The sequence below is a fragment of the Podospora anserina genome, chromosome 4 (assembly GCF_000226545.1).
Source record: "Podospora anserina S mat+ genomic DNA chromosome 4, supercontig 4".
Lineage (NCBI taxonomy): Eukaryota > Fungi > Ascomycota > Sordariomycetes > Sordariales > Podosporaceae > Podospora > Podospora anserina.
In genome coordinates this window covers 2,149,028-2,164,734 of record NW_001914850.1, presented here as the reverse complement: position 1 = coordinate 2,164,734, position 15,707 = coordinate 2,149,028, and the positions used below count along the sequence as shown (strand labels likewise).

The following is a 15,707-nucleotide window of genomic DNA, read 5'->3' as shown; positions in this document are numbered from 1 at the left end:
TCGCACCGGGAAATCATATTAAACGGCAACATCTGGGCATCGAATAGTCAGTATGTTTCTACGCGTACTGTTCGATACGGAGTACCGCCAGCAGGTGTTCTATTAGCGCTTGCACGGCGTGTTGAGTCACTGGTCGAAATACAACTCGATGCCACAACCCACCAGCTTCTCCGTAGGTCCTGCCGCACAACATCTCCAAGAGCACACAAAAAGGGCTCCTTGGTCATAATAGGATATGAGCTTCCTTTCCGCTTCTCACGCCAATCTTTTCCCCGGATCAAATCTTTGCCAGCAACATGCAATTTCCAGCACAACTGCTCTCGCTGCCAGGCGAGCTTTGCTATCAGATCTACCGCGACTATCTTTGCGACGACACCGAAGATGGATATGTTTACGACTTTGAAGCCGGCCAATTGAGAAAGGCAAACAATCAGCCGATCGAGCTCGATTTGATGTACACCTGCAAGCTCATTGCCCAAGAGATGCGAGGGCTGGCGCTGAGCCTCCACTCCATCGCATTCTCAACACTCTACTCACGACAACTTCACACCAGAGCTGCACGTTGGGCTTATTTTGTCTCGCGATTCAGAAGCCATGTCGGGTGGTACAAGGTGACCCAGATCGTACCCGCAGAGGAGGTCCAAGAAGTAGCTGGTCCACAATCCTTTATCCATGCCATCTTCTGCCATTACAAAAACAGCAGTCTTCCGAACTTTGATAGGGTGGGTGGGATCAGGTTCCATCTGTTCAGCGCGACCTCAGGGCCCGGCTAATAGCCAAAGCTGTCACTGAACCTGCCTGTCGCACCCATGTTGGCACGCCGACCGAACATGAAAACTTCGAATATCACACGAGACGATGGGATGTGAGAGGCGGCCTGGCTGCCTACCTTGACGTTATAAAGGAACCGTGGAGAATTCCAACCGACGACGAGCTTGATAGGATCGGTGCCCGTCTACCCATACGCAAACGAGAGGCTTCAGCAGCTCTCAGAGATATGTGGCGGGACCACCCTGGCAGGTTCAGATTTTCTGCAGCAACCGCAGCAATTTATTTCCTAAATTCCCTCCCTACCACCACAAGAAAGCATATACGCCGGATTCATCTTGACGAGGACAGAGTATCGGTTGCCCATCCCGAGTGCCCTATACGCGGTCTTTTGCCTTTTTACCTGGAAAATTCAGGACTCATGATAGAGCGACGTGCTAGTCTTTGGAACAATCTCTTCCAAGCAAGAGCTTGGGGCGAGGCTAGGGGGCAATTTCTAGATCCTTTCAGCGGGTTCACGGTTGGCCTGCTCAACTGGGGCGCGACGGACCATGATGCCTTGCCAGCGAACCATGTCACGAGGCAAGTAGCGTTATGGATGGCAGAAGCCTCACATCCTGGTATTTCTGACGCCTTCAACTTGGTTCTCGACGGCGGCCCAACACAGGACCGGTCAGCCGACGTGTTTCGCGAAGCCGTTCAGCGAGACGCTGCTTGGCAAGTTGCAAAGGAACGTCGGTTCAACGATCCTAAGCGCACTCTCTGGATGCGGATGGAAACTGCGGAAAATTGCTGGCATGTTGTTAGGTTCCCTCAGCTGCTGGCCGACATCAATAAGCCAACATCACGCACAAGATGCAATTTCGACCCAGGTCAACCATGGAACGACGACCAGATCAACCAGATCATCAGCGCCAACAAGATCGCCGAAGATGCCCTTTCGCCCAGTCGTTATGACATGAACATGCAGCTGCTCCCCGTGGGTCCATTAGACGCATGGGGGTTGGGGAGGGACCTAGACTTCGACAAGGCTTCTCCCTTGAAGTCATTTGATTGTCTTCTTGAAGAAAACGTGGATCCGGGACACTTGGCTTGGGAGCCACCCTGGTAGTAGGCGCCTAGGGTAGGTATGTGGAATCAGATACGACGAAAGGAAACACGAACGAAATAGTTAGACTTTATGTCTCTTGCCAGCCTCTGCAGGGACTTGCTACGCTGTTCTTATAGCGCCTGAATCGTGTCACAGCAGCATTGCGGTCATGGTTAGGTGAAGGTAAACACGGCGTTTCAAAGACTTGGCGAGGCACAGAAGTCTGAAAGTCTTTTGACAGTTACTGTGTAAGAATCAGATATGTAAGCGGCCCCTTTCCACAAAGACCAAAGCTTGCAAGTTCGGGATGTGGGCGTCCTCCTGATGGTTTGAGATGCGTTTTCACATCTGGGACTCTCCCTGGAATTTTCGGCGGCATCTGGAGGCATTCGGCTGCAGGTCCAAGAGCTTGGCACCAGGCCAGCGTCGCAGCCAGCCCCTGTCTTGCGTCCCACTCTCAGGAACGGTCCGATGTTGATTGGATGGAGGAGCGGATATTACCTAATAATCCCCCGTCGCACACAGACAAGCTTAAACAACCAGCGACCAGGGCTGGGACCTGAAACACCACGACAACTTCACGCCCAGTTCACGCCATCTTGCCTGGCAGATGGAAAAAGAGAGGTCTAATTTTGGCCCCCCCGACCCCGTACATACAATCTCCAGCACATGGGACGACAGCCAAGACGCGTCGATCCGTTTCGAGATGGGCTCATCCAAGTCTCCCCCCCTTCGTCTGCCGCCGCCTGGACGCAGCTGATCCTGGATTTGCCCGCCCGCCGTTTCCTTTGGTGTCTCTCTGAGAGGGAACATCGGGGCTTGGCGCTCAGTATAACCTCTGGCCGGACCTCCCGAACTTTCTCTTTGATCCACCCACCGTGATGCTGTCACTCTACCGACACGTTCCTTGCTGTTGTTGATCCAGCCGCTGTGCTTTGCAGCTTGCCTGTTTGGCTGTGTTTACTTCTCATCGCCCTGGAGGCCCCTTTTTTGATACCCCTTCTTGTCTAATATCTACCTTGTTCAACAGTGGCTTTTGCTATTTGGCGTGTTTTGTTCCAGCCTTTGTTTACATACCACATAATGTCTATGCAATCATGTCCGGTGTCTGGCGTGGCCGGCGGCCAGTGTCCTGCTGGTTCAGTTGCTGGCAGCCGGTCCAGCAGCCGCATGGGACCTCGGGGCTGCTCCTTTTCTGGCTATACCCAACCGGGAGACATTCACGCAGCATTTGATGTGAGCCGAAGTCTGGAAATAATCGTCGGATAACGTCGACTGACACAAGACAGATCCCCCGAGGGGTGGATGCCGAAGAGTGGCTGCGAATGAGGGAACGCAAGTCGATCAACGAGGTGCTGTACGCCAATATTCCAACAGTCAACGAGATCAGCGGAATGAAGAACATCGATACACTCAATGTGGCCGAACAGGATCTTTTGGCTGTTGCACTAGGGGCCCCTGCGCGTCAAGTAATGATCAGAGCTGAGGAGATTGGACCAAGGACTGGCTGGAAAGATGGGTACCTCAGCGTCGAGCACGGGTTTTGTCCACCAGATTACGACGAGTCTCCTGGTGCTCTCGCCAACTCACCGGGACGGATATGGTCAGATTTGTGTGAACGAATGCCGGGATGTGTGGCCAGGGGTCGTGTCCGGGAATCCGTTGCCGCCCTCCCCATCGTTGAGGGAACACCAGAAGTCATTCCAGACAGGGCATTGTGGGCAGCGGTGGTAGCTCTCGGTATGCTGTGCTCCATCTATCGATACGAGGATAATAACGACGGCAACGAGGGAGTAACGGTCAATCCTACGAAATGGCGGCCCAAGTGCGAAATGGGAGACGATCTGGGAGAAGAGCTGGTTGGAATTCCGCGAAGCATTGCGCTACCATACTGGCAGGTTTCAAGGCGCCTCGGTCGATCCATCCCCCATCTCACCTTCTTTGACCAATCATCCGTAAGTGGGCCGGGTGTTATCTTTCTCTTCTTTCTGTTTTGATCTTTGAGTCTTGCTAACAGCACATCCGTCCACAGTTCAACATGAAGTTGCGTGACAAGACCGCCACATACCCATACGTGGGAAGATTCGACAACATGGACATGCGATGGCCTGTCTTTGGCGAGAGGACAGAAATTGCCTTCCAGAAGGGCTGTGCCGATACGTCGGCATCATTCCAACATGGCCCCGATGCCATAGCAGCCTGCCAGGAGCACGTCATGAACCGCAATGTCGAGGGCCTCCTTCGAGAGCTGATACGACTCAAGGAAATCCTCGAACGCATGCCCAATGCCTTTCACACCATCAACACGAATCCCAACTCGGGTGAAAACTACGTTCCAGGCCACCAATGGGTTCGCTGGGGCAAGTTCTCAGCGCCTCTGAGCAAACGTTGCCCTGCTTCATCCGGTCTTCAGTTCCCCCCTTTTCTCGTCATGGATGCGTTCTTGGGCCGCACCAGTTACGACTCTTTTCTCGGCAAGGAGGGTCTGCATCTTCGTGCATGGCTTCCCTCCAATCTTCGGGCCTTTATTGCCGCCATCGAATACCACTACCGCATCCCCGAATTTGTTAAACAGTCGGGCGATCCAAGACTCATGGGTGTCCTTGATGGTATCATCGAGGCGTATGTGGGTGAAAGGGGGTTCATGGGCACACAGTGAGTTACTTTGCACTTTCTGGAAGACAAGGTCGGCAGTAGATAAAGGAGTACCTAACGTGTCCATCACAGCCGGTACAAAGTCTTTGGCATTCTCGAGATTGCAAGCAAGACAGGGAGGACAGAGACAAATGGTCTGTCGGGCGCCCCTGATTCCAACGACAAGCCATGGGAGGAGACGCACAAGCAATTCTCAGCGGCCATGAAAGAGCGCCTCGAGCCATTCCGTGGCAAGATCACCATCGAACCCCATGAGATGCGCGGGACTTTTGAGGAGTGCCGGTACAAGTCCCGGATCTTGAGCCGGTCCTTTGTTGACAACGACCCCAACCGGTCCATCGCCATGGTTACCATCGATCTACACAACACTGGAATCACCTTCCAACCAGGTGATCGCCTGGCTGTCATGCCGCTGAATAGCTGGGCCGAGTGTGCCAAAGTTGCTGCAGCCCTGGGGCTGGGGGACTACCTCGAATACCGGATCACGCCCAACACCCAGTGGCAGCGGTTCGCGCAGCACCTGGGCGCCGTTTCACATACCTCCACATCACACCTCACAGTCAAGGATATCCTGAGGCGTGGCCATCTAGCGCCCATCACTAAGGAGCTTGCCCTCAAGGTCCATGACATGCTGCGTGCCTCATCCAACACAGTGCTTCAGGTTCTGGCGACAACCGAGTGGCCGGTCAAGGGCTCTCTCGGCGACCTGCTTCAGGCCGCTGTGAGTGAGACCAACCCGCACATCTGGGATCGCGCTTTTGACCTCACCGGGGACTTGTCGTGGCTCTGTGATCTCATCGCAGTGGAAGTCCCCAGGACATATTCCATCTCCAATTACTCTCAGGAGCTTCTCCCTTCGGTGGTTGAGTTGACCATCTCCCGGGCTGAGTACAACCTATGCTCGACATTCGCGGGAGAAGAGAAGATTGCATGCGCAGGTGTTAGCAGTGGCTTTCTTAATCCGTTTGTGGGTGCCAGTGATGAGCTCATCGAGGATGAGGAGGATGTGCTCATTGGGGTCAGCCGACCGCTCAACTTCCAGTTGCCAATCGACCGGGCGGCGCCGGTTTGCCTCTTTGCTGGTGGCTCCGGCATCGCGCCGATGCGAAGCTTTTGGCAGGCCCGCCTGGCCTCCCACAGCAACGCGGCTGGTCGAGACCTCTTGTATCTGGGAGTTCAGTCTCGAGAGAAATTTGCGTATGAAGAGGAGCTGCGTGACTACGTCGAGGCCGGCCTGATGGAAGTCCATCTTGCATTCTCCCGGGATAGCCGTGGCCTGGTTTACGACCGACACTCGCGCGAGTTGGTCGAGAAGGAGATGCCACCACGGTATATTGATGCCCTCATAGTGCAGCAGGGTGCCACCATCTCGGAGTTGGTCATGTCGAAAAAGCAGGGCGGCCTTGGTGGCTATCTTTACGTCTGCGGCTCGGTGGCTGTTTTTGACACGGTAATGAAGGGGATACGCCAGGCTCTTTACAACTACTGCACCTCGACCATGGAGGCTGCCGACACCATCATCAACAAGGCTTTTGCCGAGCGGCGCTTCATGTTGGATGTCTTCATGACCCCCAAGCCCTTGCCGTGCAACCTCCCCACCATTCCTCTCTCGCAGCTGGCCCGTCACACCGGCCATCGACCCGACAGCCGCATGTGGATTGGGGTGCACGGCAGTGTCTACGACGTGACAGACTTTTGCCCCATGCATCCTGGCGGCACCTTGATCATCAAGTCCAACGCCGGAGTTGACTGCTCCAAGACGTTTGACAACCTTGCTCACACCAACAACCCCGAGGTCAACAGCCTGTTAACGAAGTACTTTGTTGGCCAGCTCACACCAAAGCCAGACTTCCACGGGGTCCTGGAGCTTGGAGATTTGTATGATCTTTGGGCTGCTTACCTGCGCACAACTGTTGAGACCCTGGTTGCTCACCAGTTTGAGATGTATGACATTATCGGCGCTGGTGATGTGGATAGCGCTAGGGATGGGTACCTCCGGGAGTCTGAGGACGTTTGGACGCGTCCCAAGGCCGTGGGAATGGTTAGGGTGTTTTACGACTACCAATCTCGTCTGCTGCAGGGAGGTTTCTCTGCGCTGTTTGGCCCCAAGCTTCAGGAACTCGTGCTCAAGCTGTCCTTCACCCTTGCTGATAGCGCTGGTGCTGGATCCGACGTGCGGCTGCCCGACGTGCTGGGAATCATTGCGCGCGCAAAGACATCTCCGGACGCCATTGCAACATCTCAGGAAGTCGCTCTGGTCGGTCAGTTTGTCGGCCAGAGCAGTGGCAACATCAGGTTTGCTGAGCGTGGCATCTTCAACTACGCCGCCAAGAGCGTTGAGCTTGACATCGAGTTGCTGGAAGATATTCGCGAGGAAGCATGTCACGGCATGGACGCCTTTGACAGCGTCATGGCTATGGAGGCCGAAGACGACGACCAGCGCTTGATGGTGCTGGCGACTTTTCTCATGCAGGCCCTGGAGCGCATGGCCAGGAGATTGGAGGTGTTTTACGCAAAGCTCGCCAAGCACAGCGTGTACAACCCCGTGCTCGAGCGTAACCCGGCAAGAACTCGCTGGAATCTGGTGAGGCAGAGAATTCGGGATGGGTCTTTCTTTGTCCTGACCCAAGAGACTGTGCTTGGTGCTGCACCGGCATACGTGTCAGCCCAGCAGCAGAAGCTGGGCGTTGACTTTGACAATGTCATGAACAGAATCCAGGCGAGCATCCGCGGCGCTCCGAAGGCCAGCCCGACGCCACAAACACTGAACGCAATGCACCTCGCCAGGGCGAGCACGGCTCCAGAAACGAGCGCCATGGCGACGCACGAAAACAACACGGCAGTCAAAGCCATGTCCAGCTTCATCGATGCCAACATGAGATCCATCCGCCGGCTGAGCAAGCTGCCATCCTCATTGACCTTTGAGCAGATCCAAGCCGCCATGGAGCAACAGCATCGACCACCCACCCCGTCATCCATGATTTCCACACGGTCACCTCCCATGAGGAACACGTCTCGCGCCACGTCGCTGGAGCGCATGATGGCGTCCTACAACGGCAGACCACTGAACTCTAGAACATCACAAGTGTCTGGTTCTGCCGCCGGCCACATGGTGCACGGTGCCTTTGGCATCATGGCGCCTCATCCCATAAGATCACCCCCTACTCCACCGCTCGACGCCGCAACGGCCATGACGGCCATGATGGGCAAACTAAATGTTCGGTCTCGTGGTCGGTCCGTCCCGCCCTCGCCGGCGGGCTCGGTAGGAAGCACAGGAACCCGCGTTGGCCGCAGCATGAGCGTGCGGTCGGTTTCGCAGTCGCGGCCACCAGCGCACGCACCCAGACTCTCCACGACCTCGCTTCGGTCATTCAGGTTAGGAAGTCAGGGAGGAGATAGGATGCCCCTCAGAGTCGCGCCTACATTTTAGTTTCTTTTCTTTTCATAGACATATGGATACTTTTTATACACTTGTTTGCCTAGCAATATGGCATATTTACATACCTTACCTCTAAATGATAGCTACTTTTCCTTGATATTCACAACTGTTTTGTCTGTTTCTGGCATGTTGTTCATAACCTGTACAATTTCTGTGCTCAAGAGCCAGTGAGAGTCAAATGTGAAGGATCGCCGCGGGTTTGTCATCCCAAAAGTCCGAGGACACCAACTCAACAAAAGTTCACCCGCGGTGCACCGCGGACAAGTTGAGCGGCATTGCCATCTACATATAAAAGGGCCGTCAGTGCCAGTTATCCTATTCTATTTTTTCTCTACAGACCCAGAACTCCCAGACTTTTGACATCCGGACTTCATCATGACAGAAAAGAAGATCCTCGCCGTGTTTGGCGCAACAGGCCAACAAGGCGGCTCCGTCATCAACCAGCTCGTCTCTGAACCCGCGGCCTCCCTCCCAAACATCTCACAGTTCCACCTCCGCGCCCTCACCAGCCGCTCCTTACCCATTTCCTCAGCTTCTTCTATCCCACTCGAGCAATGGTACCGCCTCATCGGCAGTTCCCCTGATACCGATACCGACAACAACACCACCAACAACACCACCAACACCATCCAAGTCACCCCCCAAGTCGACTTCCACACCCCCTCCACCCTCCTCCCCGCCCTCAAAGACGTCCACACAGCCTTCATCATGACCACGCCCTCCTTCACCCCCGTGACCTCAGACGACCCCAACTCCAGCAAAGAATTCCTCGCCGTCCAAAACATCCTCTCCGCCGCCCTCGCCCAAAAAGTTGACACCGTCCTCTTCAGCACCCTCCCCAACATCACCGAGCTCTCGTCGGGTAAATACACCCACGTCACACCCTTTGACGACAAGGCCCGCGCAGAAGCCTACATTCGCTCGCTGCACCCGCAAATCAAATCAGCGTTTCTGTCGCTTGGGTTCTTCATGAGCAACTGGCTGACGCAGGGGTTCTTGGCGCCGAGGTATGATGAAGACACGGACAGTTGGGTTATGAGGCTGCATGTTACTGGGGGGACGGGGATACCGCTTGTTGACGCGGGGAGGGACACGGGGAAGTTTGTGGCGGCGATTTTGGAACGTGGGGTGGATGGGACCGGGGAGGCGGTGCTGGCTGCGGAGGGGGTGTACGCTTTGGATGGGATCGCCGAGGTTTTCTCGCGGCACACGGGGCAGAGGGTGAGGTATGAGCAGGTCACGGTGGAGGAGTTTAGGGAGACGGGATTGAAGGGGTTTCCGGAGAGTTTGAAGGATGTTTTGGTGGAGGGGTATTCGGCGCTGGAGGAGTTTGGTCACGCGGGGAAGGAGACGGGGGCGTTGGTGGAGGAGGGGAAGAGGCTGGTGAGGGAGTGCGGGTTGGGGGAGCTGGTGAGTTTGGAGGAGTTTTTGAAGAAGGAAGGGTATGTTTTGGGGGAGGGCCCCAGATCGAAGCAGTGGGGTTCTTGAAGATGGTTGGAGTTGGTGTTGTTGTCTTTGGATCTCTCTTCTCTTTACTTTCCTCTGTATCTTTACTCTAAATTCGCCCCGGGCCGAGGAACACGATAGGCCGTCAGGGAAAAGGGTCGTACCTACGCAACTCCCCAGAAAATCAAGCTTTATTGCAGAACCCCCAAGCCAGATCTACAGATCTACCTGCTCGGCAAACACGGCCAGGAAAGCGCGGCCAGGAACTTTAGGCTCAAGTTCCGAAAATCACGCGCACGAATAAATGACGATCATGTCTTTGGTTGGTGGCAGTTATGGCTTCCGCGGGGAAGATGCATGGCAGGTAAGCTTTGTTCATACAGGCTAATGTCACTCAGATAATGGTTGGTGGCGGCTTCCCGGTATCTCTATGGCCAGTTGTTATGGGAATACCAAGGAGATAGGGCCCAAAAGAAAACTAGTAGAGAAGTAGTATGGGGATAGGTGGCGCTTCTTTTTTCATGGGGCATGAGAGCTGATAACGGACTGGTGCTCTCCGTCCGTAGCCAAAATATGGCGTTGAGTTTGAAGCAGATGAAGATACACCTGCCTGGACGGAATCAAGGGCATGACGAGTTTCGATGAATTCGGGATCGCAAGGACGGCTGGGGAATCCGGGGCATGTTTCTCCGTAAGTGGAGAGGCAATACAAGCACTCAATATCCGACCACGGGCCACGGCACTGACGGCGCGGCTTTGTAGATGGGACCTCGGTATTTAAATACCATAAATCTCTGCGACGTATTTGAGTTGGAATCACTATTGACCTCCCGGAAATTACCAACTTACCGCCAAAGATGTTGCGCCAACTCGCTCTTCTCTCACTTGCTCTCGTCCCCGGATCCCTGGCCCAGGTCTCGGAAGGGTTCGAAAACGGATGGGACCAGTCGGCATGGCCAACATACGCGCCGGACTGCAGCCAGGGGGGCAAAGTCACTCTTGACACCGCCAACGCACACAGCGGGAAGAACTCCATGCGAGTCGATGGCGGCGGTGGTTACTGTGGTCATATCTTCTTCGGCACTTCCAAGGTGCCCACTGGAGATGTATACGTCAGGGCATGGATGTGAGTCCAGAATAGCATACGAAGCAGCCCCCATCGGAAGGCGAGGCCAAAACCAGCCTGCTAACAACCCTCTGACAACAGCAAAGCATCCAAGGCGCTCACGGCGGCGCACGTCACCTTCATCACAATGCCCGACTCGGCGCAGGGCAACAAGAAGCACCTTCGTATCGGCGGCCAGAACAGCATCCTCATGTTCAACCGCGAGTCGGACGACGCCACCCTCCCTGATCTCTCTCCACAGGGTGTGGCCACCTCGGCCGCTCTCCCTACAGGCAGCTGGCAGTGCTTTGAATACCATCTGGGACCTGACGGCACGATCGAGACGTGGCTGAATGACAAGGTCATCACTGGGCTGACAAGCAAGCCGGGCACTGCCAACCCCAATGCCGCGCAGTGGCAGAGAAGCTCAATCAAGCCAAAGGTCACGGCCATCAATTTCGGCTGGGAGTCTTATGGCGGGGACACCAACACCTTCTGGTATGATGATATCGTCGTCTCGTCGACCCGTGTGGGATGCGCGTGAGCGCCGAAGATAGTGTAAATAAGATCACATGAGTTCCTGTGGCTTCAGAACCCAAGCTAGGAGTAGAAACACCTCAAAATAAATCCGTTGATGTGATTTGAGGGCGCCAAAACGACGCTATCGTGAGATCTTGGCGTCGCTTTTGTTGACTCTTTCTGGCCAATCAGAAGTCAGCTACGCACAGGCCCCAGCACCAGGGAGGCCTCGGTCGTTGTCGGAGCTGATAAATTCTCAGCGGTGAGCAACGACGACGCCACCAGCGTGCGACGACAACATCATCCTCAATTCTCATTTTTGACATACCTCACCTAAAGAAACATCCAAGCACAATGCCCACCGTTCAAGAGCCAACACAACAGGAGCGGATGGAAGCCATCCCCCAGGACGGCAGTGTAGTGAAGAAGGTCATTTGTGAGCAGCCAGTAAGCCAAAACCCTCTTGACAATCGACCGACAGTGGAACGGCGAGACTAACACGAGCCTCAGAAAGCCGAGCCACTCCCACAGGCGGATAACGAGATTTCGATGCGTGGCGGCGGTATGAACATTGGGTTTACATGTTGCGGTGGATCGTGTTCATTCCATAAGCACTGCTGTTAGTGAGAGAGAATGGGGGAGATGAGGATGGAAGACGGAGGACGAAGGATGGAAGATGAAGACAACGAGGACCCATGATTGTAGATGCTACCTAATAATTGAGACATTTGTCGGAATTGATGTTGAAGGAAGCAATGCGGCTCTGCGCCAAGCAGCCCGATTAAAGTCTGGAAGCCTCCTGGAATTGAAAGCCGACTGCCGCGGCGGGAGCAAACAAAGCATTCATCCAAACGGTTGATGGCGGGGCACATATCCACTCGTCAACATGATGTCATCACTTCGCTACTACCACCAACCGAGCCTTTCCTTCAGGGATCCGTCCTCGAACTGCGTCTTCAACATCATCCGACCCTTTAACGTTGTCAGAGGATATTCAAGTCTATTTGGTACATTGCCTGCATCATAGTCGACACCCTTCACAAGACGAAAAGAAAAAAAAACACGATATCATCGAGATGAACCGCTTCGGAACGCGCAACCTCCTTCGTCCCGTCCAGCAGCAGACCCGGGGAAGGCTCACACAAAGATGCTACTCCAATCTGCCGCCTCAGGGACCCCATGTGGGTGAAAAAGGAACAGCAAAGGTGTACAACAAGGATGGAACGAACCCCAACAAGAACTTCGTGTAAGTTTTTGACCAGGATGAGCCCTCAGGGTCTTGATACTGATGATGGTGCGACAGTTATCTGGGAGCAGGCGTGCTAGGTCTCGGGGCCGTATATTTCATGTTTGGAGGCAAGAAGAAGAGCGGGAATTCGGCTGCGGCCGCGGCTGACCGAGCTGCTTGAGTGGGATGGTTGACAAGGGGGACGGGAGTGTAGGATGAAAAGCTATGGAATGGAATAAGTGGACGTCCGAATGAGTAGGTTTGGCATTGTTTTTATTACTATCGAGTTAATCGTGCTGTTATCGTTTCCAAATCATGCGGGCTTCCCGTTCAAAAGAGAGTACCAGTACCAGTTCACTGTCTTGTCGCATTGCATGCTTATGAACCCTTGACGTTGCACTCTTTTTCTAGGCTTTCTGGGTAGTAGGAGAGTAGTACTCGAGACATCCCTCCCGTCGCCGTTATGCTCGCCATTTCTTTGACATTGTCAAAAAGTCCCATGGTGGGACATGTGCTCCCAGTGTCTTCGAGGTGGTGTCACTGGATCACCTGCTAATGCAACTAAAATGCGGGGAAGAGGTGGACCGTGTGACGCCCCAAGAAGCTGGGAGCCTCGAGGTGGTGTTTGATGGGATTTTGATGGAAAGTGACGGGGTCATCCGTCCCAGCCACCTGGGTTCTCATGAATGAGCCTCTTCTACATAGGTTGTCATAATTGCCAGAGATCTGGAGTGAGCTCAAGTTCCCGTCTCTTCCGTCCAGTCGATCGCTGAGATCATGATCGGTGCGGCGTAGGCCTTGGACACCCAGAGATCGACTTGGCGGTACCAGCCCTGTACCCCGCTTCCCCGCCATTCTGGTGCAACGGTTCAGGTCCCTCTGAGGTACCACCGCTTGGCGATCTGCGACTGCAGGGGTGAGGGTGGGCAGCTTGGGAGCTGTGCAGAGAGGTCCAGCAAAGCAGGCCAACGTCTGCAGCCAGTCTGAAAACGGCACAGGAGGATAAAAATTCTGAAATAAATCCAAGCTTCCGGCCCTGCCAGAGCTGTGCTACTCCCGTTCCTCCCGCAACAGCCTCTTCTTTGTTGCATTGAGGACTGGAACGAGGGCTCCATTGTGTCTCTGTCTGCCCGCTGGCGCGTTGGGCGAAACACCCACGAACCCCTTTGGCGACCTGAGACCCTCGATTTTCCAACAGTGACGTCGGAGCGCACTGCCCACGGAATTCACCAGAACTGGACAGCAATTGCGAATCGCGATCCGGGCATTCCTCCTCCATATCTCCTCTAACCTGCCGTTTGTTTTGACACAAGCCTCCGGCCTTCCCACGTCGTCAGCGGCTTCAGAAGAAAAACATCATGGCTCTCCCCACCGCAGCGCCCCAGAGCGGGCCAAGCTTGCTGGGCCTGCCAATGAAGCAGGCCTCCCTGATCACAGTACGCAGCTTTCACAAAACACAACACTCGACAACAGGAAAATGGCAAAAGACTGCTGGGAAAAGATGGCTGACATGATGGTTGGGATAGTTAACATTCCAAAATTCCGCATTAATACTTGTACGTTAACTTCCTCGCGCCGGTAGCCCCGACGTTGGTGTGGCACAACAACCTCATCTCATGCTAACGGACGGGCGCTTCCCATGCCAGATTATGCATTACTCTCGAGTGATGGCACCTCCAGGTGACCACCGATACTTTGCTTCGACTGCCGTGCTCCTCAATGAGCTTCTCAAACTCGCTATGTCCCTCACCTTTGCCATTTACGAAGTATCCCGAAGCCTGGCGCCCCAGACCCCGGCAACAGTCCTGCTTGAGCAAGTGTACCATTCGGTATTTTCAGGCGATGGGTGGAAGCTGGCCATTCCGGCTGTGCTGTACACGCTGGAGAACACGCTCCAATATGTTGCGCTTGGGAACCTGGATGCGGTGCATTTCCAGGTCTTGTTCCAATTAAAGGTCGGTGCTACCGCTGGGGGGGATTGGGTCACAGAGGCCGTTGGAACATGGAGAGTATAGCAAGCTGACAAGGATGGCTAGATCATCACGACAGCAGTGTTTATGGTGGTGCTGCTGGGCCGGACGCTTGGGGCCAGGCGGTGGCTATCCCTTGTCATCCTGACTATGGGGGTGTCAGTTGTATCGCTTCCGTCGGCCAGTTCCCCGGATCTTTCGGTTGACATCCACGATTTCAGCGACCACTTTTTCCCACGGTCAGTCCACGAACTCGGCCAATTTGCTGGTGGTGTTGTGGAGGCGGCGAGGGAATTGACGAAACGAGGTGTCACTGGGCTGGTTGGGGAGCTGACTCGACGATCGGCCACCTACGAAGGCATCAAAGAGGACCAGGAACCTACGTTGTCGACGATGAACTACTCGGTGGGCGTTACGGCTGTTTTGGTCGCAGCACTTGTCTCGGGGCTGACGGGGGTTTACTTCGAGAAGGTGCTGAAGGACTCTACCACACCAGCCTCTGTGTGGACGAGGAATATCCAGTTGTCATTTTACTCGCTATTCCCCGCGCTGTTTGTTGGGGTCGTCTTCAGCGACGGACGGGAGATCGCCAGGCATGGTTTCTTCGACGGATACAATGCGGTTGTCTGGACAGCAATTGTGCTTCAGTCGGTGGGCGGAATTTTGTCGAGCATCTGCATTCAATACGCAGACAACATTGCAAAGAACTTTGCGACCAGCATCAGCATCATCATCAGCTTCCTTTTCAGCGTGTTCTTCTTCGACTTGGAGATTACAGTATCGGTACGTGCAGACAGCTCGAGACACGAGTTTAGTGATGGTTGCTGACATTTTCATACCTACAGTTCTTGTTTGGCACAGCTCTTGTGCTGGGAGCCACATACTTGTACGCCCTCCCGGAAGGAAAACGCGCGCGGCCACCACCCATCAGCATCGCCAGCTACGAGAAGACAACAGTGGAGGGCACCCCGCGATATCTGGATCAGGACAGGCTGAGCGTCAACCCCTTGGACTCTGCTCACGGTGCAGCTCTGTCTTCGTCCAGGCCCGCTTCGCCGCTGCATTTCCACCCTCGCACGCCTTCTTCGAGGGGGAAGCGGGCTGAAGAGTGAATGGTGTGGGGTAGGATGGCCCAGCAGGAGGGATGCCTAGCACTACGCCGGAGTAACATCTGGCAAACGTGACATTTGGAAGATTGGAAAAGAGGCAGCAGGATTTGGATACCCACAGGTAGCTGCAAGCATTGTTGGAAAGACCATTTACCTAACCTCATCAGCACGAATAGACATGAATTCATCCCTTAGGTATCTGGTATGGCACCTTCCAGGTTCTTTCCATACATGACTTTTCATTTCAGGCAGCCAGGCAGATTTCCCGGGTGACGGAAGGTGTAGGATGGTGGAGTCGATTCCCCGCCTGCGTGGGCGTGCTTGAGGCAGGACCTGGAGTGAGGGAAGGAGCCGTCGTGATGGGCAAGCACCCCCAGA

General features: G+C 54.6%; 6 protein-coding genes across 6 annotated transcripts, besides 2 other annotated features; all 6 read left to right on the top strand.

Annotated features, from left to right (window-relative positions):
* Positions 1-296: 296 nt before the first annotated feature.
* PODANS_4_4890 (uncharacterized protein) lies at positions 297-1,879 on the top strand (the record flags this gene model as incomplete). The annotated part of the gene is made up of 2 exons (XM_001906335.1): positions 297-722; positions 857-1,879. 2 exons carry the CDS (start codon positions 297-299, stop codon positions 1,877-1,879), a joined length of 1,449 nt encoding a protein of 482 aa, XP_001906370.1.
* A 1,304-nt stretch (positions 1,880-3,183) lies between these two features.
* PODANS_4_4900 (uncharacterized protein) lies at positions 3,184-7,943 on the top strand (the record flags this gene model as incomplete). The annotated part of the gene is made up of 3 exons (XM_001906334.1): positions 3,184-3,813; positions 3,876-4,513; positions 4,586-7,943. The coding sequence occupies 3 exons, from the start codon at positions 3,184-3,186 to the stop codon at positions 7,941-7,943; spliced, it is 4,626 nt and encodes a 1,541-aa protein (XP_001906369.1).
* A 384-nt stretch (positions 7,944-8,327) lies between these two features.
* Positions 8,328-9,440, top strand: PODANS_4_4910 (uncharacterized protein; the record flags this gene model as incomplete). The annotated part of the gene is made up of 1 exon (XM_001906333.1): positions 8,328-9,440. One exon carries the CDS (start codon positions 8,328-8,330, stop codon positions 9,438-9,440), a length of 1,113 nt encoding a protein of 370 aa, XP_001906368.1.
* An 815-nt stretch (positions 9,441-10,255) lies between these two features.
* On the top strand, positions 10,256-11,047 carry PODANS_4_4920 (uncharacterized protein; the record flags this gene model as incomplete). The annotated part of the gene is made up of 2 exons (XM_001906332.1): positions 10,256-10,524; positions 10,606-11,047. 2 exons carry the CDS (start codon positions 10,256-10,258, stop codon positions 11,045-11,047), a joined length of 711 nt encoding a protein of 236 aa, XP_001906367.1.
* A 365-nt stretch (positions 11,048-11,412) lies between these two features.
* Positions 11,413-11,646, top strand: PODANS_4_4930 (uncharacterized protein; the record flags this gene model as incomplete). The annotated part of the gene is made up of 2 exons (XM_001906331.1): positions 11,413-11,469; positions 11,533-11,646. The coding sequence occupies 2 exons, from the start codon at positions 11,413-11,415 to the stop codon at positions 11,644-11,646; spliced, it is 171 nt and encodes a 56-aa protein (XP_001906366.1).
* A 594-nt stretch (positions 11,647-12,240) lies between these two features.
* Positions 12,241-12,268: a sequence feature (Short protein (PODANS_4_4940, CAP67031.1) was converted to a misc_feature.).
* Positions 12,269-12,325: 57 nt separating this feature from the next.
* Positions 12,326-12,348: a sequence feature (Short protein (PODANS_4_4940, CAP67031.1) was converted to a misc_feature.).
* A 1,260-nt stretch (positions 12,349-13,608) lies between these two features.
* Positions 13,609-15,332, top strand: PODANS_4_4950 (uncharacterized protein; the record flags this gene model as incomplete). The annotated part of the gene is made up of 5 exons (XM_001906329.1): positions 13,609-13,686; positions 13,777-13,806; positions 13,897-14,205; positions 14,287-15,003; positions 15,066-15,332. 5 exons carry the CDS (start codon positions 13,609-13,611, stop codon positions 15,330-15,332), a joined length of 1,401 nt encoding a protein of 466 aa, XP_001906364.1.
* Positions 15,333-15,707: the final 375 nt, after the last annotated feature.